Source organism: Misgurnus anguillicaudatus, chromosome 11, assembly GCF_027580225.2.
Source record: "Misgurnus anguillicaudatus chromosome 11, ASM2758022v2, whole genome shotgun sequence".
Classification (NCBI taxonomy): domain Eukaryota; kingdom Metazoa; phylum Chordata; class Actinopteri; order Cypriniformes; family Cobitidae; genus Misgurnus; species Misgurnus anguillicaudatus.
The window spans coordinates 34,130,990-34,149,593 of NC_073347.2; the positions used below are offsets into that span (position 1 = coordinate 34,130,990).

At 38.2% G+C, this 18,604-nt stretch overlaps 1 protein-coding gene across 2 annotated transcripts in view; it reads right to left on the bottom strand.

Moving 5' to 3' along the window:
• Window positions 1-1,793: 1,793 nt before the first annotated feature.
• opn3 (opsin 3) overlaps window positions 1,794-18,604 on the bottom strand; it is a 29,821-nt gene continuing 13,010 nt past the window's right edge. For both annotated transcript variants that reach the window (XM_055171244.2, XM_055171243.2), the window contains 3 exons: window positions 9,420-9,739; window positions 3,044-3,295; window positions 1,794-2,853 (listed from right to left, as the gene is read on the bottom strand). In XM_055171244.2, the coding sequence (XP_055027219.2) occupies window positions 2,587-2,853; window positions 3,044-3,295; window positions 9,420-9,739 (839 nt within the window). In that variant the 3' untranslated portion in view covers window positions 1,794-2,586. The remainder of the gene's footprint in view (window positions 2,854-3,043; window positions 3,296-9,419; window positions 9,740-18,604) is intronic.

Genomic DNA, 18,604 nt, shown 5'->3' on the forward strand with positions numbered 1-18,604 from the left:
TTTACTCGTTACTTCAGAAAAGTAATATTATTACGTAACTCAAGTTACTTGTAATGCGTTACCCCCAACAGTGCTTCTATCAACCTAGAAAAAACAACAACCCAGTAAATTAGTTTTGGTAAACCATTCTCTGCAAGCATGTAAAAAATAGGTCATTCAGATTTAGACTATTTTGTCACTTAGATAGCAAGTCTTATTACAATAATAGTGTCTCTTAATCTGCACTGTCCACCACGGCACAGCCATTTAATGCAGAGAGAAAGCGAAAAAAATTATTTAAAGCAAAATTGAGTTTCAATTTCAGCAAACCACCATTATGGTGATCAGTGTTTGCATTTCATCAGCTCATTTGCATTTTAAAGGACACACCCACAAACGGCACATACACTGTCAGAAATAAAGGTACAAAACTGTACCTTTTCTGTCACTGGGGCTGTACCCTTTCAAAAAATACAGCTTTCCACCTATGTATTTCATTTTAGTACCTCAGATGTACTGGGACCAAAGAGAGCTTATTAGTACCTCAAAAATACATATTAGTATCTCAAAGGTACATATTGGTACTAAATGTTTACATATCTGTACCTAATGGTCCATACAATTACCTTTCTAAAGGGTGCTGCCCCACTTTAACAATAGCCTCTTTCACACAGTAATTCTGGTAAATTACCATGAATTTACCAGAATTAATTTACCAGTAAATACAAAAATGTGCTGTTCACACACGCAGTGGCGTTCCGTTATTTTACCAGTAAGACATCATTCACACATCAGTATCAAAATACCGGTAAATTTGTTGAGAAAGCGGAAGTATCTGTAGCACGCGGCGAGCTCAGTGTTGTATTTGTTAACAATCCACGTCGTTCATATCCACGGTCCGTATTTTGCTGTTTTCACGTCTGTGGTAAACAGTCGCGAAGTTGCTCATGACCAAACAACATTGAATGAGACGACGTCAAACCGAAAATGCGTTTTTAACAACAGTACTGTTTGCACGTTAGGCTTCACAGAGGGCGTGCTAAGGACGTCTGCAATTCGGCGGTAAGCTGTCTCAAACAACTTTGGTGAAGAAATGTGGACGTAAACTTCAGGTGTGCTGAACTTTCAAGCAGCATGTGTGTGGAAACGTCTGTAAACAGTGCGGGGGTAAACGCGTCATCTGTATTAAAACGCTATGATTGGCCCAAAGCTGTCAGCACGGTCTGACGTCGTCCCTTCTAAATGCCGGTAATCCTATAATTTTCGTTCACACATAGCGCTTACCGGTAAAGTACTGGTAATCTTACAACCTGTCTTACTGGTAAATTGGGGGCACTGATTTACCGGAAAGGTTCTGTTCACACATGATCTGTTAACTGCAATTTACCAGTAAATTACCAGTAAAGACTGTATGTGTGAAAGGGACTAATGTAGGTCCTTAAGGTACAATAATCTACCCAAAATTGTATTCTGTTTTGTATTCCTGTAAAGGTACCAAACGGAAACTTACAGCCCCAGTGACAGAAAAGTGCAGTTTTGTACCTTTACTTCTGACAGTGTATTTATGTTTTTTACCATACTGTAAAGACTTACTTTAATAAATAAAGTATTAATCTACAGTATATTTGTCACAAATGCTGTTGATCTTGTATTGAACCAAAAATATTGCTTTTAAATGGATAACCAATTTGAATGACAGCAAATGATTGTGGGATGAAAAGAAAAGATGTTTAATTCTGAGAAGGTGTCAGATCTGCATTTACTCATCACATCTGTTTGGGGGTTTTGTAATTCAGGGATTTTAAACTGAGCACACTGTAAATAATTTCTTTAATTTAAAATATTAGTGTTTTTGTATTGTCTATTTACAATTCAACATATTGCAGAATAATAAAATTAGTTGGTAACAGCAGATGTTGTATGTACTCTTCTTACAGTAAAACATTTAGTCTTTTATTTCTTTAGAAGGAAAAAATGTCCTTGGTGGTATTGTATTGTAATGTAAAATCACAGAATAATCCTCGTTCTCATTTGACCTACAAATCCTCACTGACTCATAATCCATGAATGTGAGATACTGTACCAGTCAAATGACAAATCAGTCTTAATTATCTGGCACGTTTGAGGGAGTGAATGTGCATTTACTAGTCCAGTTCAAAAGACCCCAGTCCCAAGCCTAGTATATACTGGTCTCTTACTAAGGCCCAGGTGTCTCTTTCGAAGTAAGTATGTGGCACATACAGTTTTCTTATGAAACACAAGTTGTCTTCCTCCAGGGGGCGTTCTGGACCAAACTAACAGGTGAGGTACATTGAACAACATTGTCTCCTATGAGAGTCCTTGTACTAACCCTGTGTTCCTAATCTACTTAAGCACCCCAGCTAATGTATTCTGCTCACAGAGTTTACAATCTAGATGTGGATTATCTCACAGTGATGTCGATGAAGGTTAAAGTTTCAGAGAAGTACTTTCCATGAAAGACCAACAACAGATATATGCAAACGCAACAATAAATACATCAAATGCATATAACAAAATGGACATCTTGCATAAGTGTGATGTCTGCAAACATCAGCACTATTCTTGATTCGCAACACGCAGGAAGGGTCAAAGCGGTCTGACTTTAATTACATTGACTTCTGGTACGTCATGGTATTCAGATGTGATGTCCAGAGGATGAGCCTCATTGCTGGTGATGATGAATACGATGGAGGACGAGCTAAAGGTCACCCTCTTTTTGGGCCGGTCAGCTCGACTCTGTGACATCACTATAGGGCGTACAGGATGTTCGATGCGGGCGAGGGGGCGTTCCTTAATGCTTTGCTGCAGACTGGCCAGCCGTGAACACAACAGCTGCAACATGCACCTACGAAACTGACCAGAAAAAGGAGATACGCCTCAATGATATTTGCATTCAGTCCATAGAAAATAACTCCACATTCATAATGTAATGTCAAGTAAAAGTAATGAAACTATATTGTGTCACTTAAAATGCAAAAAAAGTTTTAAAATAAAACACAGCTAAACATTTGCTTAACATTGACTACCAACGACACATCCTGACCTTTCTGCTCATGAAAGCATAGATGAGGGGATTGTACGCGGTGCTGGATTTGGCGAAGAGGGATGGAATGATGGCCACCGTAGGAGAGACAACACTTTTCTTGCCGAATGCCTCCAACATTGAGACCACAGCGTAGGGCGTCCAGCACACCAGAAAACAAGAAATCATCATCAGGAACATCACTGCCACTTTCTTCTCATACCGCAGAATCTTAATCGTCTGAACCGTCTGCAGGTCCTGAACAGAGCGAAGCTGTAGAGGAAAACAGAGGAGATGCTGTGAAATGCGTCACAGAAGACGTAAAACATAAAATCGGCTTTGTCCGAAATCCTTTGGAATTTGATTGGTTGAGCCGGGTTGAGTTAGAAAAAATTAAATGCCGACCAACAAAGCGGCTGGAGCACAAATTTAGTGTAAATTTTTAACTTTTTACACCTTTTGATCGCATTTCTAGCAAGAAATTAGTATTATAGTTTTCAAATATGGGATAAGTTATCACAAAGGCGATCTCTGTTTATACTTCAAACAAAATATAATTACGCTGCCTATGAAGGCTGTCCAAATGCATTATAAAAATATTTGTAATGATATTCGGGTCGCGGTCGGACGGGTCGTTTAAAATAAAGATGCCAATTAACTATTTTAAACAATTACTACTTTTCAAAAATGCGGGCCAGGGAGCGGGTCGGGTACAATATTTATTTTTTATTTTTTAGTGGTCTGAGTTAGTTGAAAACGTCGGTCGGGAGCAGGTTGTTTATACATTGACCTGTGCATCACTGGTCCGTACCATGGACTTTCTTTTCCATGTCAGGTTCACGTATTGGTTTACTTAATTGTTTTTCCTATTTTCGTACCATTTTCACATGGGTTTGGGGTTAGAACGACTTTCTCTTACATAAAATGTCATCCTAACCCAACTCTAACCCTAACGTCAGATGACAATTGTTTAAAAATCTGGAAAAAAATAGTATAAACGATAATTAGAATGACAACCCAACTCTAACCCTAACGTCAGGCGACAATTGTTTAAAGATCCGGAAAAAATTGTATAAACCAATAGTTAAAGGGACATCCTAACCCAAACCTCAAATCTAACCCCAAACCCACACTGTTAAACCTAATAAATTAACTCAAACCATTTATGGAAACCGATTGTCTTAAACCATTTCAGTTTTAAAACACATAAATTTGAGTACTGTGAACTTGAGTCATGTGCAATTATACACTTATATTTAAGTAGTGTGAACTTAAATATTAGTGCATAATGGCATATGACTCAATTTGTTCACAGTACTCAAATGTATGTGTTTTAAAACTTAAATGGTTTAATGCAACGTTTAATGCAACCGGTTTACTTAAATGGTTTGAGTTGAGTTAACTTTTAGGTTTTACAGTGCACACGACAATGGTTTAAAAATAGGGAAAACAATTGAGTAACCAACACATGAAACTGACACCGAAAAGAAAGTCCGTGGTACGGACACGGAAAAATGTGGAGATCCGTGACAATGACACAGATAAATGAGCAAAATATTCCGTGACTATACCACGGAAATTTGTGAGATCATGTTGTTGGTTCTTATTGGTAGTCGCTCCAGAAAGTTTGCATAAAGTTAAGCTTTTCCCAACTTTGTTGTGCGACTGGATACGCCCATCCGGTTGCCAACGGTCATTTTCGCTCGTGTCGCCGGATGCAGCCAAGCTTTCATTGAAATCAATGAGATTGCATCGCTTTGCTAATGCTGGTCACTGCTAATGCGGCTTGAGTCATTGCCTCATGAGGCAGCGAGGCAACACATCAACTGCCTTCAGTTTCGGAAGTAGCCATCATGTTCCTGTAGCTCAACTGGTACGACATTGCATTAGCACCACAAAGGTCATAGGTTAGATCCAGAGGAACACACACTGTGTAGCTTGAGTAAAGCACTGAATAAATGCATCTGCCGTATGCACTAAATGCAAAAATGTTTGTGTGAACAATAAACCGTTCGGTTAACCGGTTCACAAGGTTTTAAATCCTTCTACATCGTTCAGACTAAAATGAAACTGTTCCTTTGTCAAGCGTATATGGAAATTTTACTACTAAATTATTCCAGTGAGTTTATCCCAGTGCATTATGGGATTGCATTCTTCACGACATATTCATGTGGCGCTCCAAAATTCTTTTAATAAGTGTTGCACATGACCAAAGACCGTATATTTCCATTCATTACGCGGTCATATCCCAGATTATACGAATGATTTCCTGTAATATCCCTTTAAAAGCATCATGCCCTTTAAAGCAATTACACTTTCTGTTTAATTAAACTCAATATTGGCTCTGATTAATGGATTCGCTCATTATCATTACACAGCAGCTGTTCAAGGACGGCAGTAAAATGTGCTGAGTCTCACTGAGTAGCTCTGAAATTGACAAAAACAAAATTGGGTCAGCACACGCTGATGCGGTTGTGTTGTTGTGAACTCAACGCTTCTGCTTGTAATTATTTTTGCTAAAGTTGACTTAACTGTAAAGATGACTTTCTAAACCTTATGTAATGGCCATTATTATTATTATAGCCAGAAGTTGATGTCCACATGCTGTGCATCAATTTAAAGGGATGGTTCACCCAAAAATAAAACGATGAAATGATGTTTCCAGCGTATGACTTAGCATCTCTGTCGTCTCATCTCTACTACGTCTCTAGATATTTTAGTTTGTGAAGTTTGTAATATGGCTATTTTTCATACAAAATCACATTGATGGCTCTCAAAAGGTTTTAATTAACCCCTTGGAGCCTTGTGGATTACTTCTATAAAGAGTGGATGGACTTTTGGGGGTTTCAAATCAGAAGCACCATTTACTACCATTATAAAGCTTGGAACAGCCAGAGCATTTTCTAAAATAACTCTGATTGTGTTCGTCTGAAAAAAATATATCATATACATCGAGGATGGCTTGAGGGTGAGTAAATCATGCGGTGATTTCATTTTTGACTGAATTATCCCTTTAAGTTCTCATTTGCTGACACACTTTCAGAAAAATGGTACAAAAGCTGTCACTAGGACAGTACATGTCCTAATGGAACCACACACACACATACACAATCACCTGTATTGATTTACCGATTCAGTAATCTGTTTGCAGATTCAATTATTCATTCATAGGTTTGTTTGAATAATCATTAGGATGTGTATAGATGGGATTAGTGTTACAGAGAATATCTGAGAGGGCGCAGATCACATTACAAGTAACTGAGTCACAATAGCGGGTGAACGATTTTCAGAGCCCGTTGTAAATGCTTCAATTGAAAATACAGAAAGGTTTAGGGTATGTGTGTGTGTGTGTGTTAGTGTTCTGCAGGGGAACAAGCCGTTCCTTAAACTTTCCCTCAAGGGGGCGTGGTTTCAGCGCAGACAGTAGACACGCGAAACAGGAGTTCGTTATACGATCACAAAAAAACGCGGAAATTCGTAATAATATCACAAAAAAAGAATCAAAAATTTACGTGACTATATAACGAAATTTCGTGAGACGGGGCCCCACGTACATTTACGTTTTAATACACACTGAAATGTATAATATTGTTGTGTTGACAGGACTAATACGTTAATTATTTACGTACTTACAGCTTTCCAGACATAGAGATTTGTACGTGTTCCTATTCATAAATATTAATTTCGCAGGCATTGGTGTTTCTTACTCATGTTGATGACATGTTTTCAGTCGTATTTTCGGACTTATTTATTTAAGACAGTTTACTTATTGACCTCATGAAATGTTCATGACTTTCACAGAATTACATGTTAAATAAGACTACACTTTAAAACTTTAAAATTAATAACATGTCTGTGATCATTTAACCATTTTATAATATTTAGTTTGTTTGCTATGACACACAAAAGGCATTTTCTCCTATGCAGTTGTCACGTTCCTATCTGTGTCCATTGCATGTTTTGAGTTTCACCTTCCTAGATTAGTTATCCTCTGTTAGTTAGTTATCATCCTCTGTTCATCTGTCTAATTGTCAACACCTGTTTATCATTAATTATCTAGTTTAGAGCCCTATTTAAGTTGTGCTTGTTTCAGTCTTCCTTGTCCGGTCTCAGTTGTGTTAGTTAGCAAAGTGTGTTCATGCTGTCTTGTGAATTCATCCTGCTTTTGAAAGTAAAGTTTATATGTTATTTGGAAACTACTTGTCTTCTTCTTCTTACCACACACACGTATGTGACAGCAGTCTTCTCATGCAATAATCATCACACCAAAACACAACATAAATTCACAAAAGATTCACTGTAATCCACATCTTTAAAATAAATACGATTATGAGGAATAGATCCAATTTTAGCCCTATATCCAGCAATTTTGAACGAACGACCCTAAATGTCAAATCTCGCGTTTGCTATTAATTCAAATATTGCGCCTCAAAAAGCTTTACAACACATTGCTTTACGGCAGTGATATCAAACGCTTATTGGCTCTTGTGTTTGCTACGTCACAGATTTGTGAAATTGCCGTCTTTCAGTCGATGTACTTTTAAAATTTGAAATGCACACCTTGACAGAGAGAAGATGGATTAACTTTATCATGGATTCATAACTTTAATACTTTTCTGTACCTCATATACTCTTGAGAGCACCACGGCTGCAGCACATCCTCATTTTATCTATTGGTACTGCTTTTGAAATTGTGCAATAAATAAGTTATTGTGCTTATACTTGTCTGTCTGTTATGTTTTTTATTTCTAAGTAACAGTACATGATTTTAACAAACTGTTTCGGTTAGGACTGTATTAGTGGCTTAAAATATGTTTAAAAATGCTATATTGTTATGTACGTACGTTGCATAATATAAAGAATATATTATTTTGGTATACATTTTTTGGGGGTTTAGGGTAGGGTGGTAACGTTATCAGTAACATAGTTAAAGGAAAATTATACAGCAATCTTTATGGTATGAAAGATGTGTTAATTTTTTACTTTTTGTAAAAACATAATAATTCTACAATTTAAAAAATACTTTTCTGCCTTAAAAAAATTTGTTGAATCAACTCGGATTTACAAGTTATTTCAACTTACAATTATTAATCTTGACTAGAAATTAGTTGTTATATCTACAGGTGAGTTTTCTCAACTATATTTTATAAGTTGTGACAACTCATCTCTGTTGAAATCTGAATTGATTTAACAAAAAATTTTAAGGCAGAAAATTGTTTTTTACAGTGTATGATTATGTTGCAAATACGTTTACATTGTACACTTCAGCATCTATTTAATCGTACAAAAATACTATTAACAGTGAGACCAGGCTGTAATAACACATTTTTTGGTGGTGTAACAAACATATTTAATATCACTTTACATGAACTTTAATTTTTTTTTATAAAAACCATGCAGCCCGACAAAAGACCTTTTAGGAACCGACTGTATGAGTAAATTATTTTAACAAGGAATAACTTTTGAGTGCTTAACCTTCCATTTCTCACATATTCAATTACAGACAGAGCATTTTTACTACAGTTTTACCACCAGTCTGAAATATTATCCCAACATGTCTGCTCTCTCCCAGCTGGGCGGTACGCTCAATGAAATGTCATGCACTGAAACCGTGCTGATAAAAACGGCAAGCTATTTATGTGCACAATCACGTCTCAATTTATTTACAGAAGGCACCTTCAGACAAAAGGCTTTGAGTTAAAATGTTCCCTCATACAGCAGAGCGTAACCCTCTGCACTATTAAATCATGTTTGTAAAAGAACAAGAGAGGATGATTACAGGGAAAATAATTATGTGCAACATACAAATGATGTGACCCAGCCCAAAAAAGCTTTTGAAAGTAAAAATAATTGAGAAGCCCTTAGCCAGGCTGGTAAAATGTGTCATTATATTTTGGGTTGCTTTAAAGTGCATCTTGGATGATCTCATGCACAGGATTAGTTTACCTATGAGAGACATGTGCATTTGCCAAATATTTGGCATAAACAGTGGTGTATAATTTTGCTACCTCCGCCTAAAAGGTTACAATTTATCCAATCCCAAATGTTTAAATGACTACATTTGATCCCCTTAAGCCCGCTTATACAGTAAATGTTAGTAAAGCCATCAACATGGAAATATATGCAGTCACGAATGAATATATCTGGGATATTTTCACCGCTCAGTTCCAGTAAATGGTCTTATTATTTGAGTTGGGAAGACATTTTGAGATCTTAAATGTGTAGTAGGATTTTATCTTAAAAAAGAAAATTCACTTACCCATGATATATTAACATGCTGTTTAGTTAAGTAGCTAACTTGATTTTGGAAAAAGTTGCTGCAGATACAACTGACATACTAAGATAAGACTCCTGAAAAATGCAAAAGTATATTAAGCTTTTAATAAAATCATCTTACCATTCTTACTGTATACAAGATGTTTCCATAACAGTAGGCCATGACACCCACAGGGACGAAGAAACATCCAAGAAGAAAGAAGAGAATAAAGGAGGCGTCATTGGGATCTTTGGAAGCCCAGTCGAGAGAGCAGCCCAGCTGATGCACCTCCAACGTGTAACGGTTCCACCCCAGGAGAGGAGCACCGGTCCAGGCTAAAGAGTACAGCCAGATGTGTGTGATGGCCCTCCAGGCCCAAGGGAAGTCAATGACCTTGGCATGAACCACACGGATGTAGCGTTCATACGCCAGGCCGGAGAGAGTCATGATAGACACGATACCTTGAGGGATGGAAAAGAAAACTGGAAAAAATTATGTGATGAATTCAAAGTCACAACGTTTGTTTTAATTAGGGATGCTTAATGATTAATCGCGATTAATCTATAGCAGAATTAAAGTTTTTGTTTACATCATATAAGTGTGTGAACTGTGTATAAAAATTATGTGTATATATAAATATGCACACATGCATGTAATTTTAAGAAGAAAAAATATTTATATATTAAGTATTTAAATATAATATAAATTATACATAAATATACAAATGTATATCCACATGTAAACATTTCTTAAACATATCCATGCATGTGTGTGCATTTATCTATACAAAGTTATTATACACAGTTCACACAAATATATGATGTAAACAAAAACTTTTATTCTGCTATAGATTAATCACGATTAATCGTTATGCATCCCTAGTTTTAATTCATCAAACTAAGTTAAAGTCAGTGTAAAGTCATTTCATTTTCTAAAAAAATAAAAAGTTTTCCTCTTTCAAATGTTTTTCCTTCCTTTATCCAAAAATGTTTTTTCTCTTTCAAAAGGGTTTTTCCATAATCATTTTTTCTTTTTCAAAATTTGTATTTTTTTGGCAATTTTTTTTCTGGCAATTTTTCCAACAATACCAACTTTGGGCACCAGGCGTCACCAGAAGAATAAAATCTTGTGCTTTAAACGCTTTCTATTTGGATAATATGTGTGATTATTTAACCCTTTCCCCGCCAGCGTTTTTGCCAGCCTTTCAGAAAATTTTCTTTTGTAAATATAAAAACATACAATATATCAAATGAAAGAACAAACTCTCTGCAAAAGTTGGTGTTGCATGCTTATTGTTAGCTAGCAAGCTTTTTTCCCTTGTGTGTGTCTTTTGAAGAAAAAAATATTTAAAAACAAAATAAAAATTAAAACTGCAAGCAGTGATGGAAGGGCCCTCGCACACCTGACACCGCCACGCCGTGGCATAAGAATTAAAGGGAACAGTAGTAAATAGGCATTTAAGCATGTAAACATAGGTGAACCATTTGAAAGTGTAGTATAATGTGCCACATTTCCTGTTGCTAATTACAAATGACAGCGAGGTAGCATCGTGTAAGATAGCATGAGAAAGAGAGAGAGAGAGAGTGAGTGAGCGAGTGTGTGTGAGTATGAGTGACTACATGTAAATATTGGCACGTAGATGTGTTCTGTCCAGGACTCTTATCAATCATGTGAAGTTTGGGACAAATCCGACATTGCATTATCATTGTAAACATGTTACTTCCTGTTACCAGCTGGTGGTGCTATGACCGTAACTGACTATTGGCATCATAAGTGACTATCAGTGATGGGAGTAACGCGTTACTGTAACTCCACTATTTTTTTAAATCAAGTAACGAAATTACAATTACTGAAATTTAAATGAGTTCGTTACTCGCGTTACTCTATTTTGTAAAAAATAGACAAGACATATCTGACGTCGCAGGACCGTAGTTGGCGGCGCAATGATTAATTACACTTCATCATAGCTGACAGTGCATATAGAATGAACATGAAAAATCTAAACGGGACAACATACCTTTGTTTAAAAATTGTGCGCAAGTCATAATCCATCCGGTCTCATGTTTGTAAATTATCTTCACCAAGCAATCGCAGTATGACATCAACTTGCATTTGTAGTCCACAAAGGTAATAAATCTAAGAAATGTTCATATATTCTTAGATGTTTACATCGGCTTCATGGAAGAGAACGATCCGCGATTGTTGTTTCCACTAAAATATTCACACTGCGCTGTACACCCGTGTTAAAACTCCATAGTATGTGTGAGCTCGCTTTTAGTTTTAGTTTCAGTCTCTCCGTATCCGAACAAAAAATCCACTCGCTCTGTGTCCGTCTGACAAAACAATCCACTCGCTCTGTGTCCGTCCGACAAAACAATCCACGTAGCCTACTCCGTTTTCTGAATAAATATCTTCCTTTAATCCTGTGTATCATTTAAATCCAACAGAAAACAAACAATATATGACCAAAGAGCGCAGTCCCTGCGGCAAGCTTCACAAGCTGTGTTCCAATTCAAGGGCTGCACCCTACTAAGCATGCAATAAAAGGTGAGCACTCGGCCATTCAAGGCGCTCAGAAGTTCGCGAAGAGAACTGAAATGAGACGGTCTAACCTTCGGAGGACCCATAATTTGCCTCATCTGCTGCACGCGCATCGTGCCTGTCAGCAGGACACAGCGGAGACGTTTCTAACTTAATAAAATAAATATGAAATCAGAAAAATTATAATTTATTTTACAAAATTTGACATGTTGACACAATTGTCTCCAAATTTTTAAAGAGACACTACACAATTTTAACACATTTTATATTTTTGTAAACATGCAGAATATTTGTCTAAATGGTCTAAATGATATACATAAATAAACTAAGTTTACATATTAAGATAATTTCTAACAAAAATATTCAAAGGTTGAATCTAAAGCAAAATAGGCTCCTACAGTATGTGATATATTAGAGTCTTACGTGTAAAATAGCCCATCCATATCATTTTACTGTTTGACTGTTCAGTACTGTTCATATTTACATTTAAAAAGCAGACATAAAAGTAACTTAAAAGTTACTTTTCTAAGTAACTAATTACTTTTGATATACAGTAACCGGTAGAGTAATTCAGTTACTTTTAAAAGAAGTAATTAGTAACTGTAACGAATTACTAATTTTTTAGTAACTTGCCCAACACTGGTGACTATTGACATGTAGATGTGTTCAGTCCAGGACTCTTATTAATCATGTAAAGTTAGGGAAAGATCGGTCATTGCATAATCAGTGTAAACATGTCACTTCCTGTTGTCAGCTGGTGGCGCTATAACCATAAGTGACTATTGACATGTAGATGTATTCAGTCCAGGACTCTTATTAATCATGTGAAGTTTGGGACAGATCAGACATTGCATAATCAGTGTAAACATGTCACTTCCTGTTGTCAGCTGGTGGAGCTATAACCATAAGTGACTATTGACATGTAGATGTGTTCAGTCCAGGACTCTTATTAATAATGTGAAGTAAGGGAAAGATCAGACATTGCATAATCAGTGTAAACATGTCACTTCCTGTTGCCAGCTGGTGGCGCTATAACCATAAGTGACTATTGACATGTAGATGTGTTCAGTCCAGGACTCTTATTAATAATGTGAGGTAAGGGAAAGATCAGACATTGCATAATCAGTGTAAACATGTCACTTCCTGTTGCCAGCTGGTGGAGCTATAACCATAAGTGACTATTGACATGTAGATGTGTTCAGTCCAGGACTCTTATTAATAAAGTGAAGTAAGGGAAAGATTGGACATTGCATAATCAGTGTAAACATGTCACTTCCTGTTGCCAGCTGGTGGCGCTATAACCATAAGTGACTATTGACATGTAGATGTGTTCAGTCCAGGACTCTTATTAATCATGTGAAGTTTGGGACAGATCAGACATTGGATAATCATTGTAAACATGTCACTTCCTGTTGCCAGCTGGTGGCGCTATAACCATAAGTGACTATTGACATGTAGATGTGTTCAGGTCATGAATCTTAGCAATCATGTGAAGTTTGGGACAGATCGGACACTGTATGCCTGAGTTCCAGCAACCTGTTTCATAGCGAAACATCAAACTTTGGCTGGCCGAAATAGACACAAATTTTAATATAGAATCAAATCCTTCGCAATTTAGCATCACAAAGGCCTTAAGATGAGACTCGCCAAATATGATGATGATCCGACGAAAACTGTAGGAGGAGTTAGTTAAAGTATGACTGCTGGAAATGAGAAAAACTGAGCCAAAATCTGAGAAATAATTCAAAATAGCTGACTTCCTGTTTGGTTTAGGGCATTGCTCCAGGATACTTTTTTGTTTGGCTTGTAATAATACATGAGCATACCGAAATTCGTACATGTAAGTTAAACACAGTCCAAGGGCTGCTTCATTCAATATTTGAAAGTGGCGCTAAAACATGTTCCTTCAGGTTGCCAGCTGGTGGCGCTATGGCTATAAATGAAAATTGTTATGTAGATGTGTTCAGGTCAGGACTCTTAGCAATAATGTGAAATTTGGGACAGATCGGACATTGTATGCATGAGTTCCAGCAACTTCCTGTTTCATTGGAAAACATCAAACTTTGTCGGGCCAGAACCGACACAAATTTTTACGTAGAGTCAAATCCTTCGCAATTTAGCATCACAAAGGCCTTAAGATGACACTCACCAAATATGAAGATGATCCGACGAAAACTGTAGGAGGAGTTAGTTAAAGTATGACGTCTGGAAATGACAAAAACTGCGCCCAAATCACAAAAATAACTCCGAATAGCTGACTTCCTGTTTGGTTTACGGCTTCGCTCCAAGAGACTTTTTTGTAGGTCTTGTCATGCTACAGACGCATACCGAATTTCGTAATTGTACGTCAAACACAGTCCGAGGGCTGCTTCGTTGAAAATTTGTAGGTGGCGCTATAGAGCCATTTTCTAACGCATAATTCTAAAGCCTACACCACATGTAAATTTTCATCACTCTTGACATCTGTGCAAAATTTCATGAGTTTTCGAGTATGTTTAGGCCCTCTAAAGTCCCGCTGAAGTCGGAGAAAAAGAAAAAAAATAATAATTAAAACTGCAAGCAGCGATGGAAGGGCCCTCGCACTCATGTGCACCGCCACTCTATGGCCTTAGTAAAGCAATAAAACAGGGGGATTGAAATTTCCGTGGATAAATATAGGTGGATATTCAAAAGAACTTTGAAGTGCCACTACTCCTTTATGCAGCAGGTGGCGCTATGATTGTAATTGATTGTTGTAACATTGATGTGTTGAGGCCAGGACCCTTGTCAAACGTATGATGTCTGTGACAGGTCGGACATTGCATGTCTGAGTAACAACAGCTTTCTCATGGCGAAAAATCAAACTTTGACAGACCACAACGGACACGCCCCTTTAACGAAATGTCAAGATCTTCACAATTTATCATTGTGAAGTCCCTAAGTTCAGACTGACCAAATATGATGATGATCTGAATACATTTCAATGAGCAGTTAATCCCAGTGTAAAACATGTCATTTCCTGCTTCCAGCAGGTGGCGCTATAACTTTTACTGAATATTGCCATGTTGATGTGTTCAGGACAGGACAATTATCAAACTTGTGAAGCGTGGGTCAGATTGGACATTTTAAACCTGAGTTAGAACAACTTCCTGTTTCATTGAGAAACACAGAAATTTGGCAAGCTGCCACATACACACCCTCCATTGAAACGTCAAGATCTCCGCAATTTAGCATTGCAAAGCCCTTTAGATGACACTCACCAAATATGATGATTATCTGATTAAATTTATAGGAGGAGTTTGTTAAAATACGAAGGCCAGAAATGGCAAAATTTGCACTCAAATTACAGAGAAAATTAAAAATGGCTGACTTCCTGTGGGGTTTAGAGCTTTGCTCCAAGAGACTTTTTTGTAGGTCTTGGGGTGATACATGATCCTACCACATTTCGTATCTATGCGATTAACGTAGCGGGGGGGCTGCTCTATTGAATTTTTGTAGGTGGCGCTATAGAGCCATTTTAACACCCCAAGTTCTGAAGCCTATATCACATGAAAATATTCGCCACTTTTGACACATGTGCAATGTTTCATGACTTTTTGAGCTTGTTTAGGCTGTCAAAAAGGGGATTCATTTAGCGATACTTTGCGAGGCCGCAACGGACACGCCCTTTAACGAAAAATCAAGGTCGATGCTATTTATCATCACACAAGGTCTTGAGATTAGACTGATGAAATATGATGTTGATATGGTTAAATCTCTAAGAGCACTAAGTCACAGCATAAAAGGTGGTATTTCCTGCTGCCTCTAGGTGGCGCTATGACTGATACTGAATTATGCCATGTTGATGTGTTCAGGCCGGGACCCTTATGAAACGTGTGAAGTTGGGGGCAGATCGGACTATGTATGTCTGAATTACAACAGCTTCCTGTTTCATGGCGAAATATCACACTTTGCCAGGCTGCCACGGACACGCCCTTCAACGAAAAATCAAGATCTTCGCAATTTATCACGGCAAAGGGCTTAACATCAGTCTGACCAAATATGATGATGATTTGATTAAATCTCTAAGAGCAGTAAATCACAGCGTAAAACATGGTATTTCCTCCTACCTCTAGGTGGCGCTATGAGTGAAGTTGAATATTGGCATTGAAATGTGTTCAGGCCAAGACACTTATCAAACGTATGAAGCGTGGGGCAGATTGGACATTGTATGCCTGAGTTAGAGCCACTTCCTGTTTCATGGCGAAAATGCAGAAATTTGTCAGGCCGCCACGGACACACCCTCTGACGAAAAGTCAAGATCTCCGCAATTTAACATCGCAAAGGCCTTTAGATGAGATTGACCAAATATGACGATGATCGGATTAAATCTGTAGGAGGAGTTCGTTAAAGTATGAAGCCTGGAAATGACCAAATTTGCACAAAAATCAAGGCAAAAATTCAAAATGGCGGACTTCCTGTTGGGTTTAGAGCTTCGCTCCAAGAGACTTTTTTGTAGGTCTTGGGGTGATAGATGATCCTACCAAATTTCGTATCTGTACGTTTTTCGTAGCGGGGGGGGCTGTTCTCTTGAAATTTTGCAGGTGGCGCTATCGAGCCATTTCTACACGCCCACTTTTAGCGCCTATACCACATGTAAATTTTCGCCACTTCTGACATGTGTGCAAAATTTCATGAGTTTTCGAGCATGTTTCGCCCCTCAAAAATGCTATTCACTTTGGAGAAGAAGAAGAATAAATAATAATTAAAGCTGCAAGCAGCGATGGAAGGGCCCTCGCACACATGTGCACCGCCACCCTATGGCCTTAGTAAAGCATTGAACCATGGGGATTTAAATTTAAGTGGGTAAATATAGGTGGATATTTAAAGGAACTTTGATGTGCCACACCTCTTGTGTGCAGCAGGTGGCGCTATGACTGTACCTGATTATTATTATATTGACGTGTTCAGGCCGGGACCCTTATCAAACGTGTGAAGTCTGGGGCAGATCGAACAATGTGTGTCTGAATTACAACAACTTCCTGTTTCATGGTGAAACATCACACTTTGCCAGGCTGCCACGGACACGCCCTTCAACGAAAAGTCAAGATCTTTGCAATTTATTACGGCAAAGGGCTTAACATCAGTCTGACCAAATATTATGATGATTTGATTAAATCTCTAAGAGCAGTAAATCACAGCGTAAAACATGGCATTTCCTGCTACCTCTAGGTGGCGCTATGACTGAAGCTGAATATTGGCATTAAAATGTGTTCAGGTCAAGACCCTTATCAAACATGTGAAGCGTGGGGCAGATTGGACATTGTATGCCTTAGTTATAACAACTTCCTGTTTCATGGCGAAAATGCCGAATTTTGTCAGGCCGCCACGGACACACCCTCCAACGAAAAGTCAAGATCTCCGCAATTTAGCATCGCAAAGGCCTTTAGATGAGACAGACCAAATATGATAATGATCGGATTAAATCGCTAGGAGGAGTTCGTTAAAGTACGACGCTTGAAAATGTCAAAAAATGACAGAGAAAATTCAAAATGGCCGACTTCCTGTGGGGTTTAGAGCTTAGCTCCAAGAGACTTTTTTGTAGGTCTTGGGGTGCTAGATGATCCTACCAAATTTCGTATCTGTACGTTTTTCGTAGTGGGGGGGCTGTTCTCTTGAAATTTTGCAGGTGGCGCTATCGAGCCATTTCTACACGCCCACTTCTGACGCCTATATTACATGTAAATTTTCGCCACTTCTGACGCGTGTGCAAATTTTCATGAGTTTTCGGGTATGTTTAGGCCCTCAAAAACGCGATCCATTTCGGAGAAGAAGAAGAAGAAGAAGAAAAATAATAATAATTAAAGCTGCAAGCAGCGATGGAAGGGCCCTCGCACGCATGTGCACCGCTACCCTATGGCATTAGTAAAGCAGTGAACCAGGGGGATATGAATTAAAGTGGGTAAATACAGGTGGATATTCAAAGGGAAACTGATGTGCCACACCGCCTGTGTGCAGCAGGTGGTGCTATGACTGAAGCTGAATATTGGCATTGAAATGTGTTCAGGCCAAGAACCTTATCAAACATGTGAAGTCTGGGGCAGATCGAACAATGTATGTCTGAATTACAACAGCTTCCTGTTTCATGGCGAAACATCACACTTTGCCAGGCCACCACGGACACGCCCTTCAACGAAAAGTCAAGATATTCACAATTTATCACCGCAGAGGGCTTTACATCAATCTAACCAAATATGATGATGATTTGATTAAATCTCTAAGAGCAGTAAATCATAGTGTAAAACATGGTATTTCCTGCTACCTCTAGGTGGCGCTATGACTGAAGCTGAATATTGGCATTGAAATGTGTTCAGGCCAAGACCCTAATCAAACATGTGAAGCGTGGGGCAGATTGGACATTGTATACCTGAGTTAGAGCCACTTCCTGTTTCATGGCGAAAACGCAGAAATTTGGCAGCCCGCCACGGACACACCCTCCAACGAAAAGTCAAGATCTCTGCAATTTAGCATCGCAAAGGCCTTTAGATAAGACCGACCAAATATGACGATGATCGGATTAAATCTGTAGGAGGAGTTTGTTGCAGTATGAAGCCTGGAAATGACCAAATTTGCACAAAAATCAAGGCAAAAATTCAAAATGGCTGACTTCCTGTGGGGTTTAGAGCTTCGCTCCAAGAGACTTTTTTGTAGGTCTTGGGGTGATAGATGATCCTACCAAATTTCGTATCTGTACATTTTTCGTAGCGGGGGGGCTGTTCGCTTGAAATTTTGCAGGTGGCGCTATCGAGCCATTTCTACACGCCCAC